General features: G+C 46.3%; 1 protein-coding gene across 2 annotated transcripts in view; it reads left to right on the plus strand.

Annotated features, from left to right (window-relative positions):
- Positions 1–14,058, plus strand: part of LOC103053329 (scaffold attachment factor B1-like) — a 31,108-nt gene extending 17,050 nt beyond the window's left edge. Inside the window, exons 12-21 of one of the 2 annotated variants that reach the window (XM_088149352.1) lie at positions 83–213; positions 296–387; positions 2,023–2,135; positions 2,673–2,966; positions 3,092–3,229; positions 4,228–4,270; positions 9,560–9,672; positions 11,754–11,866; positions 12,898–12,949; positions 13,678–14,058. In XM_088149352.1, the coding sequence (XP_088005478.1) occupies positions 83–213; positions 296–387; positions 2,023–2,135; positions 2,673–2,966; positions 3,092–3,229; positions 4,228–4,270; positions 9,560–9,672; positions 11,754–11,866; positions 12,898–12,949; positions 13,678–13,792 (1,204 nt within the window). In that variant the 3' untranslated portion in view covers positions 13,793–14,058. Of the gene's footprint in view, positions 1–82; positions 214–295; positions 388–2,022; positions 2,136–2,672; positions 2,967–3,091; positions 3,230–4,227; positions 4,271–9,559; positions 9,673–11,753; positions 11,867–12,897; positions 12,980–13,677 lie in introns of both variants that reach the window. The other variant, XM_088149353.1, reaches the window with a different exon arrangement.
- Positions 14,059–16,975: the final 2,917 nt, after the last annotated feature.

The raw sequence follows: 16,975 nt of genomic DNA on the forward strand, positions 1-16,975 counted from the left end.
TGCCCTGGCAACGGATCTTCCATGTCTCTGTCTAGGTCATCTTCTTTACTCTCTACACATTCTGAACTTAACTGTTTTTCAGGGGTGCCAGTGTGAAAAAGAATGAAAAGACTGATTCAAAAGAAGATGGTAACAAAACAGATGAAAAGGATGAAAAGGGGAAAGAGGAGCAAAAATCTGGATCTGCTGATCCATCAAAGACTCCAAAATCAGGTAATTTATTGCTGGAGAAAAGGGAAGTATTCATAGGTGGCTTCTGCTGGGATTATCATCCAGTCTCTTTGCTTTCATGTAGGGAGCAAAGGAACAGAAAGAACTGTGATAATGGATAAATCCAAGGGTGAACCAGTTATTAGTGTGAAGACCACGTCTAGATCAAAAGAGAGAGTAAGTGGAACTTTCCTTCTTACGTTTGCTGTTTACTTGACTATGAAAGCAGGGGAAAGAGTTTTACTGTTTTATCCTTGAGAAGTTTGGTGTCATTGTTTCACCTTCATTTGTTATACAAATAACTGGAAAGAAACGTCAAGCCTTTTTTCCCTAATCTTCATTTTGGAGATGCGCATTGGCCATGGTTATAAAAATCTTAGGTAATGAAATAAAAATCTTTGGATAACTGGATTAAGATGATCTACATTGACACCTTTCTGTGCTTTGGAAACTTGGTGATACTAAGCAATAAAAATCTCTCCACCCTGTATGTTGTAAATGGCAGAATCAGTGTGAAACTTTAAGATTCTTTATTGAGGCTGATTCTGACTGTTGTCTTTAGGTGGGCTCAAAATCTTTATGGCAGCAAAGCAAAATTATGTCATAGTATACATTTGTGAAAAAATATTGAGTAATATGATTTCATTTACCACATAGTACTGACTACCAAAGATTGAAGACTTCTTTGTGTTCTTGATGAAGGATAATGTTTTATGTTAAATTTAAATCAGCTTACTTAAAAAGAAAGATGATTTTTCATCCTGAAAAATACCAGTATGTGAAATAACTTCGTAGTCTTCAACATACCCCAGTTTCTGTTCTGCTTTTATTAGCTGTGGATGATAGGCTGGTCACCTGGTGAAGTTTAGATACTGTTGGAACTTTGATGTTTCTTAGATCTTTTCCAAAAAGCCTGTACTTAAATTTTTTTAATGGAAAGTGTGATTTTAAACTTTAAAACCCTAACTCTTAGGATTGTATAACTAATACAGAACATCCCTGTCAAAAGACGACAACTAAAACCACTCTGATTTGAACTTTTAAGCAAAAGCAGCACAACATATGGCACAGTGTATAAACCTTTGAGGAAACAGTATTTTTGTCTGACTATTTGCAACTAGACTGTGCTGCTTCCACCTTTCAAATTGGTTTCTATCATGCATTTTCCTGTGGGGCAGAGAGTAGCCCATTGCTTTTCCTTTGTGTACACCTAATTTGGCAGAAAAGAATTATGTGCAAATAAACTTTGTAGCCTTGCATATTTTTCATGAAAGTAATTTCAGTATTGCATAGTTGGAATTGAAAAAGAGGTTAGGAGGGAGGATTACATGTGAATCTACGCAGCATATAGGTTTTGTAACACCTTTTAGGTGTGTTAGATTTTGATGCCCATAAGGGATAGCCTGAAAACAGTCGTTTTTAGGAGTGTGATTGATTGTAGTTTAGAGCAGGTTATGTACATGTTTCCTGATTCTGGAGTCCTGATCCAAATGTTAGATGCACAAACCTGCAGTACTATTTGCTGATATTTTATAATTGATTTCCATTTCATTAAAAATCTCTGATGCTGCTGCTGTGGGATCAGGAGAAAGAAAAACATAGAGGCTGAAGTTCTGCCTTTCGAAGACAGTTTGAAATCGGAATTCCATGCCAAATGTCTCGCCTTCTGAACTGTGTGTGGCAGAGAGGCAGGACTGTTTCTAGAGCCACGAAGATTGAAATGGCAGTTTGCTTATCTTTCTTCCATTTCCAATGTGGTCCTTCCTTTAATGAATTAGATGTTCCAACCTTGTGCTGTATCTTGAACTGCAGAGCGTGAAGAGTCAGGATCGCAAGTCAGAGAGCAGAGAAAAGAGCCGAGAGCGACAAGGGGCCGCACCATTCAACAAAGTCAAAGACAGGCGACTTAATGAAGAACAACATCGGTGAGACCCACAGGCTAGAGGAAAACGCTCGTCTGTGGTTGTTTTCATGTTCTTTGCCTTTCTATTTTACCTGTTTCGCATTTACTCACAGCCTTCTCCATTCTGGGTTACAATTCCTATCATATCCAGCCATTGTGCTGATTGGGGATGACCATAGTAGTCCAGTCCATTGGGAGAACCCCAGTTTGAGGAAGGCTGATCTTTTGATATAAGAGGCCCGTTGCATATTAAAAGATCGGCCTTTTATTCTACTGAAGAAAAAGCAGGTTAATACAAACCATTGTAAGAGAGCAGACTGACGAAGGCGGGGCAGAACCTGTGACTCCCTTGTTGCTCTCCTGGGTTCCTGTCCTTGCCAGTGTGGGGGTGACGTTTCTTTCTCCCCAGCCAGTTTGGCATCTAAGCGAGCTGGCCAAATGGGGACGGAGCTCGCTTCCTCGTCGAGGGGGAATTCCTGCAGCAGGCAGTGGGCCAGCAGGAGCTGGGAGGCAAAAACAGTCTGCCGGTCAGAGCCAGGCATCTTTCTTTGCCTTTCAGTACCCGTGATCGTCGAGAAAGGCAGCAGCGCTTGCAAGCCATCTGGGAGCAAGAGGAAAGGGAGAGGCTGGAGATCACCCGAGAGAAGCTGGAGTTCGAACGGGCGCGCCTGGAGCGGGAGCGGATGGAGCGGGAGCGGCTGGAGAGAGAGAGGATGTACATTGAGCATGAGCGGAGGCGAGAGCAGGAACGTATTCAGCGGGAGAGAGAGGAGCTGCGGCGGCAACACGAGCAGCTGCGCTACGACCAGGAGAGGCGCGTGGCCCTGAGGAGGCCGTATGACATGGACGGGAGGTAAAAGTCACGTTTGCCACTGTTCGTTTGGTCAGATCTCATCGCCTTATATTGGATGCAGCAGCAACTTAGGCGATCGGGGGAAACTTTTCTATCCTGGTCTCTTAATCTCATTTTGCTTGCAGGAGGGATGAGCCCTACTGGCCAGAAGCCAAGCGGATGGCAATGGATGATCGTCATCGCTCAGATTTCAGCCGTCAGGATCGATTCCATGACTTTGATCACAGGGATCGTGGACGGTACCAGGATCATCCTCTGGACAGGTTAGCCAGTGAATAAAACGTTTTGGGTTCCCATTGGGGAGGTTTTTTACTCTAAATTGTGGCAGGCTTCAGGTGTGTTTGCACAAAAGTGGATTATTCAGTTTCTTTAAATTGAGGTGAATGTCCTTTAACATCCCACTGCCACCAAGTTAGAGTTCACAAATTGAGATGTAATCTTAAATGAATATTACCACCTTTCTTATCTGTTCTTTTCTTGATAGGTAGGAGGAAAGCATTATATTCTGCCTCTATTTTGCTTCATTACAAAATGACTGTTTAGTTTGTCACAAAGAAAGCCTTTTGGTTTGGTTTTTTTGGTTCAGCTATATTAGTTTTCTCCTTTTCTTTCTTCCCCGCCCCCTGGCCTTTATTCTGTCTAACTGCCTGTCTCTTCTCATAACCCCCTTTCTTTCTCCTTAAACGTGCTAACTTTCCTACTGCTTTTTCTTAGGAAGTGGCAAGTTAACCTCTTATTCACATCCCAACATAACTTTTGTATCAACATAAGCAAACATCATTTAAGAAAAAGTTCTTAAATTAACCGCACAGGTCCGTTTCAGCATTGAATCTGATTCTAGCAAAAAGTTGAAGAAATGTTTTTTCCTGAGGAGGTGCAATGTATTAACCCCTTTATTGTGGGCGTTCTGTTTGGCATCAGCCCCTTTGGCTATTTCTGTCCACTTCATCTAGCAGAAGAAATTCTTTCCTCAGTTGCTGAGGTCTAGGAGAGAGAAAAAGGCTCTGATTCCAGGGCCTAGCAGACCACACAGATACTGGTGTGTATAAGTAGAGCTTCTCAGCTCAGGGAACCCCTTTGCTGAATAGGAATCCCTTGTGGTGAAAAGATTGTCTGAACCTCACCTGAAAGACACTCTGCTTCTGAATATTTTAAATAGAATCTCTGTGAGAGCCAGTCTTCAGTAAGTAGTACAGTATGACTTCTGTGTATCAGGATCAGCCCCAGGGCAAAAATTTGACTTGACTATATTTTTTTCCAGGAGAGAAGGGTCACGAGGGATGATGGGAGACAGAGACAGACAGGTGAGTTGTGTTCGTTGTGAATTTGATAGGATGAAAACACTTCAAGATGTTTGTGTTCTATAAGACAATGTCTTAGAAAGGGTGGCCTGTTTTGTAAAGAAACCTAAGTTACCATGTCATAGAAAAAACTGATCATAAATAGGTCGCTCTGAAATTAATACAAACGTGTTCTTCCACAACCCTCCCCTCTCAGCATCTTGCATTCAGAATAAGTACTGTGCCTAGAGTCTCGGCTTCCAGACATTTTTGCATTTTTTGGCAGCAGGGAGGACTGAAATAATGTTTGAATGTAAAAGCTTGGCTAATGGGAGGATTAAGATGGAGAAACTGAAAGAGCTATGAAAGGAAAGTAATAGAGCAGAAGGTTGAGTAAGCACCTCTGTTCAAAAGGCTTGTGCCGAAGGGGGTGTATGCTGCTGAGGTTGATAGGAATTGAATGCTGGCCTAGCTTTTAATTTCCTAATAAATAATGCTTGTCAAGTATTTTCCCTGCAGCAGAGAAAAGGTATATGAGATGAGAGGGGAGGAAATGGAAACACAAACAATTACCCACCACACTGCAAAAACACATAATTTTTCCCCTTCTGGTTTCCTTTCTTTAGAAGTGGCCTTAGGTGTTGCTTAGTGCTAAAGAATATGCATCTGCTTGGAGGCAGAAAGTTCCAGGTTCATTCCCATCCCTTCAGTCTGGTTACAGGCTAGAAATGACACTGATTGCTGTACTTGATGGTTTCCATCAGAGCATTCAGTACCATCAAGCACTGTAGCCTTGTGGACTCTGCAGAGGATGGAAATTTGGGTGGGGGACGGGACCATTTTATGGTGGCTTTGCTCCCATCCAGAGGATAGTTCCACTTGGCCGTCATGGGAAGTAGTGCTTGAGTCACTGGGAATTTCATTGTGGCATGGGACTCGTGTTATTTAATATCTCCATGGAACCTCTGGGGGAGGTCACTTGACAATTCAGGGTGAGGTGTCATCCATAATGCTGATGACACCCAATTATACATCACCGAGCTATAGATGCTGTAGAAGTCCTGAACTAATGCCTGGGGGCTGAGAACCTGGATGGGGCAAAACAAGTCTGGATGAAATCATACCAAGATGGAGTTGCTTGTGGTCAATACAGGTAGTCCTCGATTTATGACCACAATTGGAACCAGAATTTCCATTGCTAAGCGATGTGGTCGTAAAACAAGATGTTACATGATTGCATCGCTTAGCGATGGTAATCCTGGCACTCCCCATTTATTTATTTATCAATCAATCAATCATATATATTTATATAGCCGCCCATCTCACACGAGGTGACTCTGGGCAGCGTACAACAATTTAAAAAATAAATACATAAAAACAATTACACATTAAAAAAAACCCATTGCCGTTGTTAAGCGAATTCCACCGGTCATTACCCAACTACCCACCCCAATCCAAGACTTTCCAGCTTGGTCTTTCCCAGCCTTGAGCCTCAGTAAGGTAAGGGACTGCCTCCAACTTACCCCACCTGCCAATCTCCGCCCCCCCTTCTCTGTCCTTTTGGCTGCCCTACACCTTGCCTTGTGGGGCAGCAAGAGCCCCAAAACCTTGCAGCTCAGGCTGCTTGCCATGCTGCAGCTCGGGCTTCTTGGCCTTCCTTCCCCCTTTGATCGTTCACTCACAGGCACTACAATCTCCTTCACTCGCATGTACCAGCACCCTCTTTCGTCCTCGTTGCACACACTGCGCCCTCCTTCCCTCGTGCACACCTCACCCTTCTTCCCCCTTTGCTCGCACACACCAGCGACCACCTTCACTCGCTCGAGGACTCTCCAGGGGCACTTCCATTGTGTGCTGTGCAGCTTACGTTGGAAGCTGCTGGCCATTGTAAGGTTTTCTCCTTCCTCCTGCAAAGCTGCAGGCATGGTGCGTGCAAGTAAAAGGGGAAGGAGGGCATTGGTATGTGCAAGCAAGTGCGTGTGAGCGAGAAAAGGAGAGTAGGAGGGCACCGTGCGTGTGAGCAAGGGAAGGAGGATGCCGTGCATGCAAGCAAGCAAAGGAGGGCACTGGTGTGTACAAGTGAGGGAAGGAGGGTGCAGTGCATGCAAGTGAGCAAGTGAAGAAAGACCAGAGCAGGTGGGGGAGACTTACCCGAGCGACTTGTGACCTCCCTTGCCGGCTTCCCCATTGACTTTGCTTGTGGAAGCCAGCAGGGAAGGTTGCAAATGGCGATCATGTGGTCATGGGGTGCTTGGCAACCGGTTGTAAGTGCAAACAGGTTGCCAAGTGCCCAGATTGCAGTCATGACCGGGGGGGGGGGCACTGCAATAGCCATAACTTCGGGGACCAGTTTTAAGTCCATTTTTCCAGCATCGTCGTAACTTCGAACGGTCACTGAATGAATGGTTGCTGAATGAATGGTCGTAACTCGAGGGCTACCTGTAGACATCTGGGCAATCTAGTAACATCAGCTCCAGTAGCTACTCTTGATGAGGTTATGCTTCCCCTGGAGGAGTTGGTTCATGACTTGGAGATTGTCCTAGGCTCTGCTTCTGGTGAAAGGAGAGGTAGAAACTGGGGTGAGGAATTTTCACCCAGCTCTTACAACCTTCCTGACCTAAGAGGCCCTGGCAACTCATGCCTGATCACCACAGAGTTGGAGTGCTGCAACATACTCTGCGTTGGGTTCCCTTTCAAGGTCCAGAAGCTACAACTGATCTAAAAGGCAATATTTAGACCTGTGATGGGTTAGACCCAACAGCCTAGAATAACATCTATCTTAAAGTTGCTTCACTGGTTGCCAGTAGACCTCTGGGCCCCATTCTTTGTCTTAGTTACCACCTTTAAAGCCCTTTATTATACAGCATTGGGTTACAGCAGACAGCACCTTGCCAGAATCAAATGTGGCTATTCCAGTCTGATCATTGAGAGAGGGCCTGTTGCAGGTTCCACTTCCTCACCAGGTGTGTGGAGGGAGGACCAGGTGTACTCTTTGTATCACCCCCCAAAGGCTCAGGGAGTTGCAGTCCTGCTGGCATTTTGCAAAGAATCCAAAGGTGTTTCCACTCTGTTTGACCCTTGGTTTATTTATGAGCACCTTTGATGCCATTATTTTAATTGTCGATACATGCATTATATTGTGTTTTTTATTTTTATTTTGTACTCCTCTCAGAACCCATCATGATTTGGGGCAGGCTATAAATAATTGTAAAATAAATAAGTAAATAAACAGGGGCTAAAAAAAAAGACTCCAGTCTGAAACCCTGGAAAACCTTTGCTAGTCAGTAGAGAACAATCTTCCCCACTAGCCTGCGAATTCTGGGAATTGTGGTCCTGTGCCATTTGGAGGCCTTAGGCTGGGGCAGACAGTGCGGAGCTAGAGGGACTCATGGAACATTGCAGGGGGAAGCAACTGTGTGGTCCAGGGAGGCATTACAGGTTCAGTTCCTCCACTTCAAAGAAGACTGTGTTCTGTGTGATGTCCGGACCATATCTAGAGCATAGCCTTGGATATTCAGCAGAGAGTGTACAAGGGAGTTGTGGGGCACTTAGGATTTGATCTCCAGAAGGCACTTAGAGAACATACTGTCACAGTGTGGCGGGGTTATTTTTGAACTGGAGGTGTGGTGTTCTGCAAGAGTGGCAATTGACAGAGAAAACAAGACAGCAGAGGCTTTTATGCTTTTTTGCTGTTTACAACGAAGTATGTACAACACAGTCTCAGTGTTCACCTGGTGTCAGGTTTCCTCCCAAGACTATTCCCCTCTATCTCTCTGTCTCCCTCCCCCGTTTCTGGCCTTGAGAAGAGAGTGAAAAGAAAGGCATGGGCTGGAATTTACCATCAGGTGCTCGGCATGGCTTGACCTTCTGCTTCTCAGCTGAACCCAGATTGCTTCTCCATTGGGGGAAGAACCTCTCTCAGGATCTTCTGCCCAGTCCTTCCCCAGAGACCAGGGCCTTGCCGCCAACAGCCAATGCCCTCCTTCCCTTCTTGGGTCTTGGGTGAAGCTGCTGCCAGCAGCCAGCCAGGTTCCTCCTTCCTGTCCTGGGTGGAGCTCTCATCCCTCTGGTCTTTCCTTCCCTTCTTCCAGGGAAGCCACCCCTGAACCTTTCTTCTCCCTCTCCCAACCAGGAACCGACAACTGCTCCACACGCTTAATTTCTCTCTCCAACTTTTCTCTCCAGCCACTCCATGCACTCTGTTTTCTACAGACATTTTTCTCTCTTCTCCTTCTCTCTCTCTCTCTCCGATCTTTAGTCAGACTGGCAGCACGTCCCCCAGCAATTGCAGAGGGCTCTAATCCCCAATACCTATGTACCAAGCTGGGCCGATGGGACTGCTGTCTCAACATCCAACATCACCCCAACAGCCCTGGCTAGCAACCTGGGCAGGTTATTAGCTCTTGTGACAGCACAGCTGTCCTTCAGGGCCAGAACTGAACTGCTTTTCCCCTTTTACTCTCCCCAGTGGCTGGCTCACGCCAGCAGAACAGTAACCATGCCAGGCCACTAAAATCCATGTGCTATGCAAGCATCCCTCTGCAACGCCTTAGAGCTCTCACACCCCTTCCTGGTACCACACAGCAGGACAAATGCCCAGCAGCATTAAGGTGTCGCAGACGGGTGCTGTGTTTACACTTCTGGGTGCCCTGGAGCACTTTCTAGAAAGCCAATCTGGAGTGCTTTATTTATTTATCAAGTGTATATGGCTGCCCATCTCACAAAAAGTGACTCTGGGTAGCGTACAACAATTAATAAAACAATAAACGTATAAAAACAGTCATTGTTAAAAAATGTAAAAAAACACAAGGCACAAGAGAAAACAGATATTAATCACAGTAATGGGGCAACCTCAAGATCTCCCTGGTCCTCTGGGACCCCCAGGCCTGATGACATAGCCAGGTCTCGAGGGACTTCTGAAATATTAATAGGGATGGAGCTAATCTCACTTCGGGGAGGGGGGCAGGAGGATGTTCCATAAGGCAGGCGCCACGGCAGAGCAGGCCTGCCTCCTGGGACCCCAAGTGTAGCTCCCTAACAGATGGGACCTGTGTCATGCCTTCTCTGCCAGATCTGGTGGTGCTCTGCCGCTCTTGAAAGCAGGCCTTCGTATTCCCAGGGCCTCGTGCTGTCTTCTTTGTTCAGTTGTTTGTGGGGAGAACAAGCAACCAGGAGAAGTGAGCAGCCAGGCAGAACAAGAGTTTGTTGTAATACCTGCTGGGTGGCTTCAGAAAACTTTGCCTCCACCTTATCTCGTGTTCCACCATATACCAGTCAGGTGTTTGCTCTTCTTGTCTCCTTCCCCTCTTCCAGCACTATGCAGAGGAACGCCACAGGGATCCAGATCGCCACTCCAGAGATGGTTGGGGCAGCTATGGTTCAGACAGGCGCATGAGTGAGGGGCGGAGAATACCTCCACAGTCCCGGTGAGTGTGCATAAGGGCTTGTGGGTGAGCACATTCAAAGGGTGTTGAATCCTGAAATCCTGTGTTGTATGCCGCCCAGAGTCACGTTGTGTGGGACGATAAACAGACAAACAAACAAACCAGTTACAGGATGCAGAGCATGGGTACGGGTAGTCCTCATCTTACAACGGCATTTGGGACTGGAATTTCCATTGCTAAGCAATGTGATCATAAAGCATGCCCTCATTGCTTATGGACGGCAATCCCTGCAGTCCTGGTTCTGTCGTTAACTGAATCCTGTGGTCATTAGGCGAGGCAACTTCCTGCCGGCTTCCCACAACCAGCAGTCAGCAGGGAGGCCGGCAGGAAGTTGCAAGTCCCAGGCCTGCAGGCAGGAAAGTGGCTGCTGCTGGTTGGGGGAAGGAGCAAGGCGGGGCTGCAAGAGGCTTCACGAGGGTGTGAGGTGTGTGAGGCACCAGTCAGAGAGGGTGCATGGTGGTGCCTGAGAGACACTACATGGTTCAGGAAGGATGAGCGGGGTGCGTGTCAGAGAGGGTGAGGTGCGTGAGTGGCCGTTGTGGGTGCAGAGGGGCTGGGGAGGGTGTGTGGATGGGGGAGACTTACCCCAGCAAGTTGCGATCTTCCCTGCTGGCCTCCCCATTGACTTTCTGGGGAAACCGGCAGGGAAGGTTGCAAATGGAGATCACGTGATCATGGGGCACTTGGTAACCGGTTGTAAGTGCAAACGGGTTGCCAAGCACCCAGATCGCAATCACGTGACCGCGGGGGTGCTGGGACAACCAACACTCCAAGGACCAGTCATAACCACCATTTGTTCAGTGCTGTCGTAAGTTGGAATGGTCACTGACCGAATGGTCATAGGTCAAAGACTACCTGTAACAATGTTTTATTAAAGCCTTTTTACATTTAGGCTGTCTCCTTATCTAATTAACATCCCTTCAGTCCTACTCTATCCCACAGAGGGGATTATATTTTCCTAATAGTTATATATTCAAGAGCAACTGCAGGTTTTCAATTAGAGTCTTCTAATGGGATTAAATTAGCCAGTTAATTCATTGTCATTGCAGCACTGCTTGTGCTACCTCAGGAAAACCATTGGCCTGTTGAACAGCAGGAACATCTCTTTTTCTTTCTCTCTGTCTCTTAAGAGTTTGCACATGGGGCATAAGGCGGCTTGTGCATTGGCTACAACCTTCCCCCTTCACTTTTCTCCAGCACTGGCTGAGAGCTCTGTTTCTTCAGCAGCAGCCCTTGGCAGGAGAGAATTAGACACCCCCCCACCCCCACCAGCAAATGCTTGTTACTCCTTCCCACTAACAAGGACCCAAATCTGAGGATTAAAAAATCACTGTTTGTTAAACAGATGATGGGTTGTCTTGTCTCATTGGAACCTGTCATTGCCCTCTTAAATTGTTTAAATGTTGAGGCAGTGCAAAAATCCAAAGGCATCGTAAGTAGTGTTCCATAGTTTGGAGTCCTCAGCTGATTTGGACTCAGCCAGAGGCAGGAAAGAGTGAAGTCATGCTCAGGGCATCCAGAAAGGCTCTGTATTAGAGAAGGTGGCTTACTGTTGTTACTAACGGCTGCTAAATAGCAGATAGCTGGTTGGATGAATAAATCATGGGAACTTCAGCAGTAGATTTCAACCCAAATTAACCTCTCTTTAATGGACAGCCTTCTAGAAAATGGTTGGCATTTTTTACATTGTAAACTCAGTGGGAATGGTGCAGAGAAGACAGTTGCGTCTTGAGTGTTTAGCAGTGTTAAAAGTAGAGAAAAGGAAGGGAGAGTCATCAAAACAAATGTTTTGATACGGTATCGTTGGCTGATACAAAAGTCCTGTGGGATTCTGCTAAGGTATCAATATGATAAATAGATACAGTTGATGTACCACAGTGCCATTTACTGCCCATTGTGTCTTTTTTTAGAAGAGTATTTTAAAAACTCATTAAACATTTATTAGCGCAATTGCTTTCTGTGGGTAGTTCTTAGGACCTCCTGGGCTTGAGAGCTTTCGGTGTTATCTGTGTGCTTTAGAAAAACTCTACAAATGGATCTGTGTAAAATTCCTTTCCTTTCAGAGATGGACGTGACTGGGGGGATCACGTTAGAAAATTTGAAGGCCACCCAGATCGCTCCTGGCCAGGCAGCGTTGATGGGGGGTCAGCGGGTCGTGATCATGACCGATGGCGAGGTAATTTTTTTCCTCCACAGCTGTAGTTTTCTTTTTGGGAAGGTTCATGTTGACTAGGCGTTGGGTGTAGGATGTAGACAGGGTTCAGCATTCCAGTCTAAGATCCTATTCCATGTGGAAGAGAAAGTCCATGGAAAGAAATATCTATGTGTATGTTCGTTCATTCATTCATTCATTCATTCATTCATTCATTCATTCATTCATTCCCTAAGTTTTCTCCATTCTTCAGACTGTCTTCCCAAGCAACTCACATCAGTTCAACAGTAGAAAAATGGGATTTTTCTTCAGGCTTGCTGTTTTAAAAAGAAAGGAGTCACAAAAGGAAGAGTAGAAAATGAATGGTCATTTCTTCAGTTTTGAGCTGATCAGTCTTTCTTGTTGGTGTTCTTGCTCGAATAGCACTTGGTGTCTCCTGGCTAATGTCCAGATAATCTGCCCTTTCGGCTCTTCAGTTCCAGGGCAGCCAAGCCTGTTGTGGGGGCACAGCAGGATCCCTGTAGCTGTTCCTTCTCTGGTTGATGTAAGGGCGCTTACATTTGGGGGGAAGGAGGGAAATAAGTTAGTAACATTGGTGCTGCAGCTGAAACAGCTTATGGGAGTGGTATTTATGGCCAGATGGTCCCTGAGAAGGGAGCTTCATTCCCAGGGCCTGATAGGTTCAGAATTTCTATCCTTCCAGAGTTCCTTTCCCTCTTCTGTGGGGGTCTAGAGTGGAGAAAACATGACAGATAGTTTCAAAGCAATTTAGGCTTGCAAGATTGATGTCAGCCTTCCCTGGTGGACCAGACAGGAAACGCGACCAGATGAGCTAATTCCACTTTATTGGTAGGCTACATGAACAGAATCTTGCAAGTCTGAAAGTACAGATCTCCCGCTGTCCCTATTTACTGCCTGATCAGTTAGGGCGGGTCCTTTCTAAGTTTTTTTCTGTGCCCATTACTCAGTTGCTAATGGGCTGCTCCTTCTTTTATCCCCCCCCAAGGTCATTCTCACATCCCATTACAAAGTGTGACTCACTCTGTCCTTTCTAGGTGGGGGCAGAGGAAGGCGTGGCCACGTAATGCAGCGAGGTGGAATGTCTGGGTAAGAAGCCTTCAGCCTTCTGAATTCAGAGTAAGGTTAACCTTTTCTCATTATGTATTTGACTTAATAGCAAACCCAGATGGTTTTCTAAACTGTCCCTTCCTCTCCCAGTACAATGTTTGGAGGCGGGGGGGGGGTTATGTTGCATTACCTACCTGCTCTCTTAAGAGACCTGTTGTGGGACCTGTTTCTGTGTTGTATATGCATGTTTTTCTTCCAGTTCAACCTTCGGGGCCCTGGCTTAAATTAAATACTTTCTTCTTGGAGGGAAGTGAAAGACTGTCTAGCCCAATGTTTCTCAACTTTGGCACCTTGAAGATGGGTGGACTTCAACTCCCAAAATTCCCCAGGCAGCATGCTGGCTGGGGAATTCTGGGAGCTGAAGTCCACGCATCCTGGCTGGGGAATTCTGGGAGCTGAAGTCCACGCATCCTGGCTGGGGAATTCTGGGAGCTGAAGTCCATGCATCCTGGCTGGGGAATTCTGGGAGTTCAAGTCCACCCTTCTTAAAGTTGCCAAGGTTGGGAAACCCTGGTCTAGGAAGTCCAGAAACCCTGAAAGTCCATCTGGTGTGAACAATTCAGGGCTACATCCAGGGTAATTCCTTTTAAAAAGGAAGGAGCAGTGGAGTAGCATAGGTGGTACTGGGAGCAGGGCTCCTGACCCGCTGTCATTCCCTACTCATTGGGCCCCCCCATCTCTCTCTCTCTCTCTCTCTCTCCCCCCAGACAAGGAGGATTCATCCCAGGCAGCCCGCAGGAACAGACTGGCCAGGGAGAGGGCTTTTCAGGACAAGACAGGGGAAACCGACCCAGCGACCCTCGGTTTAGCCGTCACTATTGAATGTTTTTATTGTTTTTAACTGTACAAATGGCAACAAAGATGAGGGACAAAGAAACTCTACACTACTACTCAGTGTACCACTGACTGTGACTTTTAAGTTAACCTTCATTGTTTCACTTCCTAGCTCAGTACGTGAAGCCATTCGTTTTTTTGTAACGTGTTTCTGTAAGTGCTGCCGCACATGCTCATCCTTTAAAAGAAAATGTGTTTCTTTTACGAGGCATTCCATTTTCTATAAATAAAAGTACAATTTACAATTGCCTTGATACTGTTTCTGAGGACTCTTCAAGAAAGTTGCCTGCCTAAACCACAAGGGTTTGTGTGGAAGGCTGGAACAAGTTACTCTCCCAGGTAGCTTTGACATCAATTTTTCTGTATCGCTCTGGCCACTTGCTAGCACGGGAGCAGGTGTGGCTGGTTAAGCTTGAGCACACAGATCTCTTGCTCTGCATGTTGAACCAAAGATGTGCTCTATACAGGCCTCTGTTCAGCGATTCAGTCACTAAATCCTCCTGCGTGCAGTAGAAAAGAGTTCTTTAAGCTGAAGGCCTAGGCTGAGAAGGGGCGTCCAAGCACTCTTCTCCCCGTAGCTGTTTCCTTGGCACTTTGAACAGGAAACGTATACTGTATTCCTCTGAATTATGTTCGGTTCATTTTGCTGGGGGGGCGGATCCTGTATTTATCTAGGAAGAATGTGCTTAGGATTCGCTTCCTTTGCTCACTGGGAAACTCGGTGCCTGCCAGACGGGGAAAGAAAAAGACAAAATACTATAAGAATATAACCCTTAGCAGGTTGGTTCTCTTTCCGGGCTTTGGGGGAACTGGATTTCTTTAGAACTGAGGGTACGGCACCTTAAAGTCTCAGTCAGGAGTGAGGCCACGGGTGAATTTGGATGAGCGACTTGGTGAGCGTGTGTGTACTGCCCTGGCCCCACAGACACTAAACCTGGCCCCACCTGTCCTCACAGAGCATGCTGGGACACAAGAGGGCCCAGTTCACATCATACCACAAGACAGTGGCTGGATGTTCCACAACACTCTATGGAGCACTGGCTTACACTTGTCTGGCACGTTGTAAGAATAGAGCCACTAACCCGGGGTTAACAGATATCTGAATAGGCAAAGGAAGACAAAGGCAATTGGAAAGGAGGACACACGAACTGTTTAAGCTTTCTTGCCATCTGCGACAAAAACTACTGCAAAAATATATATTTAGGCCTACATATATATGAAATTAGTTTTTCCAGAATCGGGAAGACTGGTTTTACAGTCACAATATTTTTCCAACACATTTTTATTTTCAAGAACCCATGCTAGCAATAATATAGAATCAACAGTGCACTTTTCAGATTTCACCATAGAAACGTATGGCATGGGATCTACGGTGATCGTAGATTTGAAGGGGCTGGATTGAAGCCAGTTGTTGGAATCAGGAAATAAATAATGTAAAACTAGTCTGTAGACGGATGAGGGAAAGAAAGAAGCAGAAATTTAGAAGGTCACAATGTCCAAATGTTTGACTACAGATAGTCCTTGGTTAAAAAGTGGCTTTACAACCAGTCTGCGAACTTAATGGCTGCCACGGTGTCCTGCAGTCACATGACCATTTGTGAGCTTCGCAGCCGCCTTCCAACATGTAAGTCAATGTAGAAGCCAGCAGTAAGTCGCAAATCACGGCCATGTGGTATTGTGCTTGATGACCCTTGATTCATTTAACGACCACAGCAGAACTGACATAAATCCAGGGTGGTCATGTTTCACTTAACCACCGCATCGTGGAGCAATAGAATTCCCAATCCCAATTGCAGTTAAGTGAGGACTACCTGTGCTGTTGTGAAAACAGTCCAAAAAAACCCAAGACACTCAAAAAGCTGGACAATATTTGATTTTAAGACTGTCTGGGGGACAGAGGACAAAAGGAGGGCTTGTCCTTTTGCTGGACATCTGATCACCCTATGCTAACTGGAATTCCTCACTCCCATTGTGCTGCCAATTCACTCCCCCTCCCTTACCGCCATATACTCATAGGTGATATAACCCTCTGCCCTCCCTTGCTTTCCAGAAGGACCAAGGAGCTTAGCCATAAACTGGGAGAGGGAACGGTGGTTCAGTAAGCTACAGGTAGCCCTTGGCTTACGACAGCAATTGGGACCAGAATTTCTGTCGCTAAGCAATGCAGTTATAAAGCGTGACATTATGTGACCTCATCACTTAGCAACAGCAATCCCAGCAGTCCCGGTTCATGTTGTAATCCCAGGACCATGCAGGTCGTTAAGTGAGGACCTCACATGACTGCAACATGGGAAGAGACAGGAGTCCCAGGCAAGCAGGTTGGCAGGTGAGAACTATGGGAGGGGGAGTGGCTGCTGCAGGCAGGCATTACAAAGCACGAACAGGTGGGCAGGTGTTGCAGGCAGGCACTCTGGAGTGCAGGCAGGCGGACAAAAAAACCAACACATGACCTGCCAGGTTCCCCATTGACTTTGCTTGTGGGAAGCCAGCAGGGAAGGTCGCAAATGGTCACCATGTGACCGTGGGACGCTGCAACTGTCGTAAGAGTGAGCCAGTTGCCAAGCACCTGAATCACAATCACTTTACCATAGGGACGCTGCAACAGCTGCACCTTCAAGGACCGGTTGTTAAGTCCCGCTTGCTCAGTACTGTCGTAACTTTGAACAGTCGCTGAACGAGTGATCGTAACCCAAGGATTACATGTAACCAAATCCAAGGTACAGTAAGTGGTTCTGATTCAAATGATACTGCAGACCAAGCACAATAGGGATGGGCAACTGACATTTCTCCGAAACAGGCACATGGCCTACCTCGGTGAGGAAGGTTTGTAGGTTTACCAAGAGAGACCCTGATTTATTTGAGAGGATTTACTATCAGGTGGTGTCCAACTTAGATCAGCTTATGGTTCAGAATCTGGAAAACTAGAACTTCCACCTTTAGGAAAAGGATACGTCGCATAACTGGCATGACCTGTGCTTAAACTCCAAGCATCCCAAGGAAACATTGAGAACAACTCATGTTTGAAAGGAGAAGGCTCTTCCCCAGTCTGGTGCCCTCGGGATGTAGCAGTTCCAGCCAGCATGGCCAAGGACAGAGCACCACCAGGTAGGGAAGACTTAGCAACAAGAGAGGGCTGACTGGCAAAATCTGGGCTAAAGTGACCTTCGGTTA

This window comes from Python bivittatus, unplaced genomic scaffold (genome assembly GCF_059951505.1).
Source record: "Python bivittatus isolate LINGU-HERP-01145 unplaced genomic scaffold, Pbiv_v1 ctg000580_np1212, whole genome shotgun sequence".
Classification (NCBI taxonomy): domain Eukaryota; kingdom Metazoa; phylum Chordata; class Lepidosauria; order Squamata; family Pythonidae; genus Python; species Python bivittatus.